At 41.7% G+C, this 1,909-nt stretch overlaps 1 protein-coding gene across 1 annotated transcript in view; it reads right to left on the bottom strand.

Annotated features, from left to right (window-relative positions):
• Positions 1-997, bottom strand: part of LOC118328087 (kelch domain-containing protein 8A-like) — a 3,876-nt gene extending 2,879 nt beyond the window's left edge. Inside the window, exon 1 of the mRNA XM_035661691.1 lies at positions 949-997. Within this exon, the coding sequence (XP_035517584.1) occupies positions 949-997 (49 nt within the window). The remainder of the gene's footprint in view (positions 1-948) is intronic.
• Positions 998-1,909: the final 912 nt, after the last annotated feature.

A 1,909-nucleotide genomic window follows, 5' to 3' on the forward strand; every position in this document is an offset into this window, starting at 1 on the left:
ATGTTACTTTCCAACTTCTAAATTACAGATCTGTTATTAGCCTTCAGAATGAAGGTCATAACGGTCCTTGAAGAGTATCTCGTAATTAACAACAGTTTGAGTGATAATATTACAGTTTGTGTTCAGTTTCCTTTCAAATAGGTTTAGCTAACTTTGGAGTTTGTCTGAATTCTTGTTTTTCTTGCTCCCTCCGACTTCTTTTAGTGGTTTTGCTTTGTCTCCAAATCTCAGTAATTAACTTGTTGAGTTGGTGATCAAAACTAAGACGCAAGAAGCTAATTTATCTGATGGAATGAAGTGACTGGGTGATGTTAGCCCTCTCACCGGGGGATGTAATGACTCTCTGGAGAATGAGGAGAAACTCAAGTCCAGGATTGTCGCACTTTTCTGCTTCTCCCCTGTGTGTAGAGGAGAAAGGCTGGAGGGAATGGGAGAGAGAGTGGGGGAGTGTGATCGGTGGACAGCCATTCATCCTGAGCTAAGGGAAGGTTTCCAAATCTCCCCCCATGACATTCTTCTGGGCTCAAAGAAGCCCCTGGACAGAAGTGGCCCAAAACTGGCAGAGACCGCCTCAACGTTGCCAGGGACAGCCACTCTGCCGAGGCGTTGCTGGGGCCCAACGCTGTTTTGTCTTCCGTTCTCACCTCACTTCCTGGTTTGGAAAAGGAGGCTGGAGGATCATTAATGACCAGAAGTACCCCATACTACACTGTATGTCCACACGTAACCAGAATTCAGGACAGACTTGCACGTCTTCTTTCAGTTAGCTATTTCTGCTTTCCCTCAGTGGCACAGGTGTTCTTTTTTTCACTCCAAAGCAATCATCCATCCAGTGCTGTCGTCAGGTAGATTTCTTAACTTGAAACAAGGAGTTTTTATATCAGAAGTTACACAGACCAGCATCCAAATTACACTATTCCATGGTAAGCTACATTCACACACACACACTGATGGTGATGGAGCAGCCTTGCAAGGCGTTGGCCTGTCCATCGGTCATCCATCAGGAGCATTGTAGGGTTCAGTGTCTTCTTGCCCAAGGACACTCAAACCGCCAACCCAGAGATTAGTGGACAAGCTTCTCCCCTGAGCCCTAGCCGCCTTTTCATTTCCACACAAAGGAATTGCTTTGACTCAGTTGTCTTTTTACTTCCTGTCCAACTTACGCCTACATTTGATCAAATATCTGACCAGTTTTACAATATAATGACTTAATGATGTTGTATTAAGGATTGCCAGAAGAACAAGACAATGTGAAGTTTTCCTTTACAGCAGTCTGACAAACACTGCCTAATATATATGTAGTGGTGCTAATTAGATCGATTCTTTGTCTTATTTAATCTGATATCTGTGGTGGATGTGTGTTCCCAACTGAAACGTACAGTATATCAGTCTGTGTGAACTGATTTGTGACTTTTGACTTGCAGCATTACACAATGAGTTAGTTCAACTTAAACTGTTTAAGGAAACCGATTGCCTTAAACAATTTAAGTTCAAAAATTTGATTTGAGTACAAGTGACTCAAGTCTTTATAGTTAAGCTAACTTAAGTTAATTGTACCAGTTCCATTCAGATGGGGTTGGGTGATTGGATGAATATTTTAGCTGTCGACGATTATGACCTGGCAAAGACTGAAACTAAGCAAATCAGGATTGTATGAGGCACTATTTTGTCAAAAAGTAATGCATGGTAACGTTGCTTCAGAAGTGGAAAAAAAGTCCATCGGCGGTTGTTTTTTTAGACCAATTTTTGGGTACATTTTTTATTTTATTTTGCTACCTCTGAAGAATGAGAGCCGCTCAGTGAGCCAAAGAAAGAGTGAGAGGAAAAACACCTTTAGAAACAGTGTATTTTCACATCTAACTGTGTTGAATTAAGGGTTCATTTCCACTAGTTTGACGACAGGGAATAC

The sequence above is a fragment of the Morone saxatilis genome, unplaced genomic scaffold (genome assembly GCF_004916995.1).
Source record: "Morone saxatilis isolate NCDOM2014 unplaced genomic scaffold, NCSU_SB_2.0 Contig18, whole genome shotgun sequence".
NCBI classification, from domain to species: Eukaryota; Metazoa; Chordata; class Actinopteri; family Moronidae; genus Morone; species Morone saxatilis.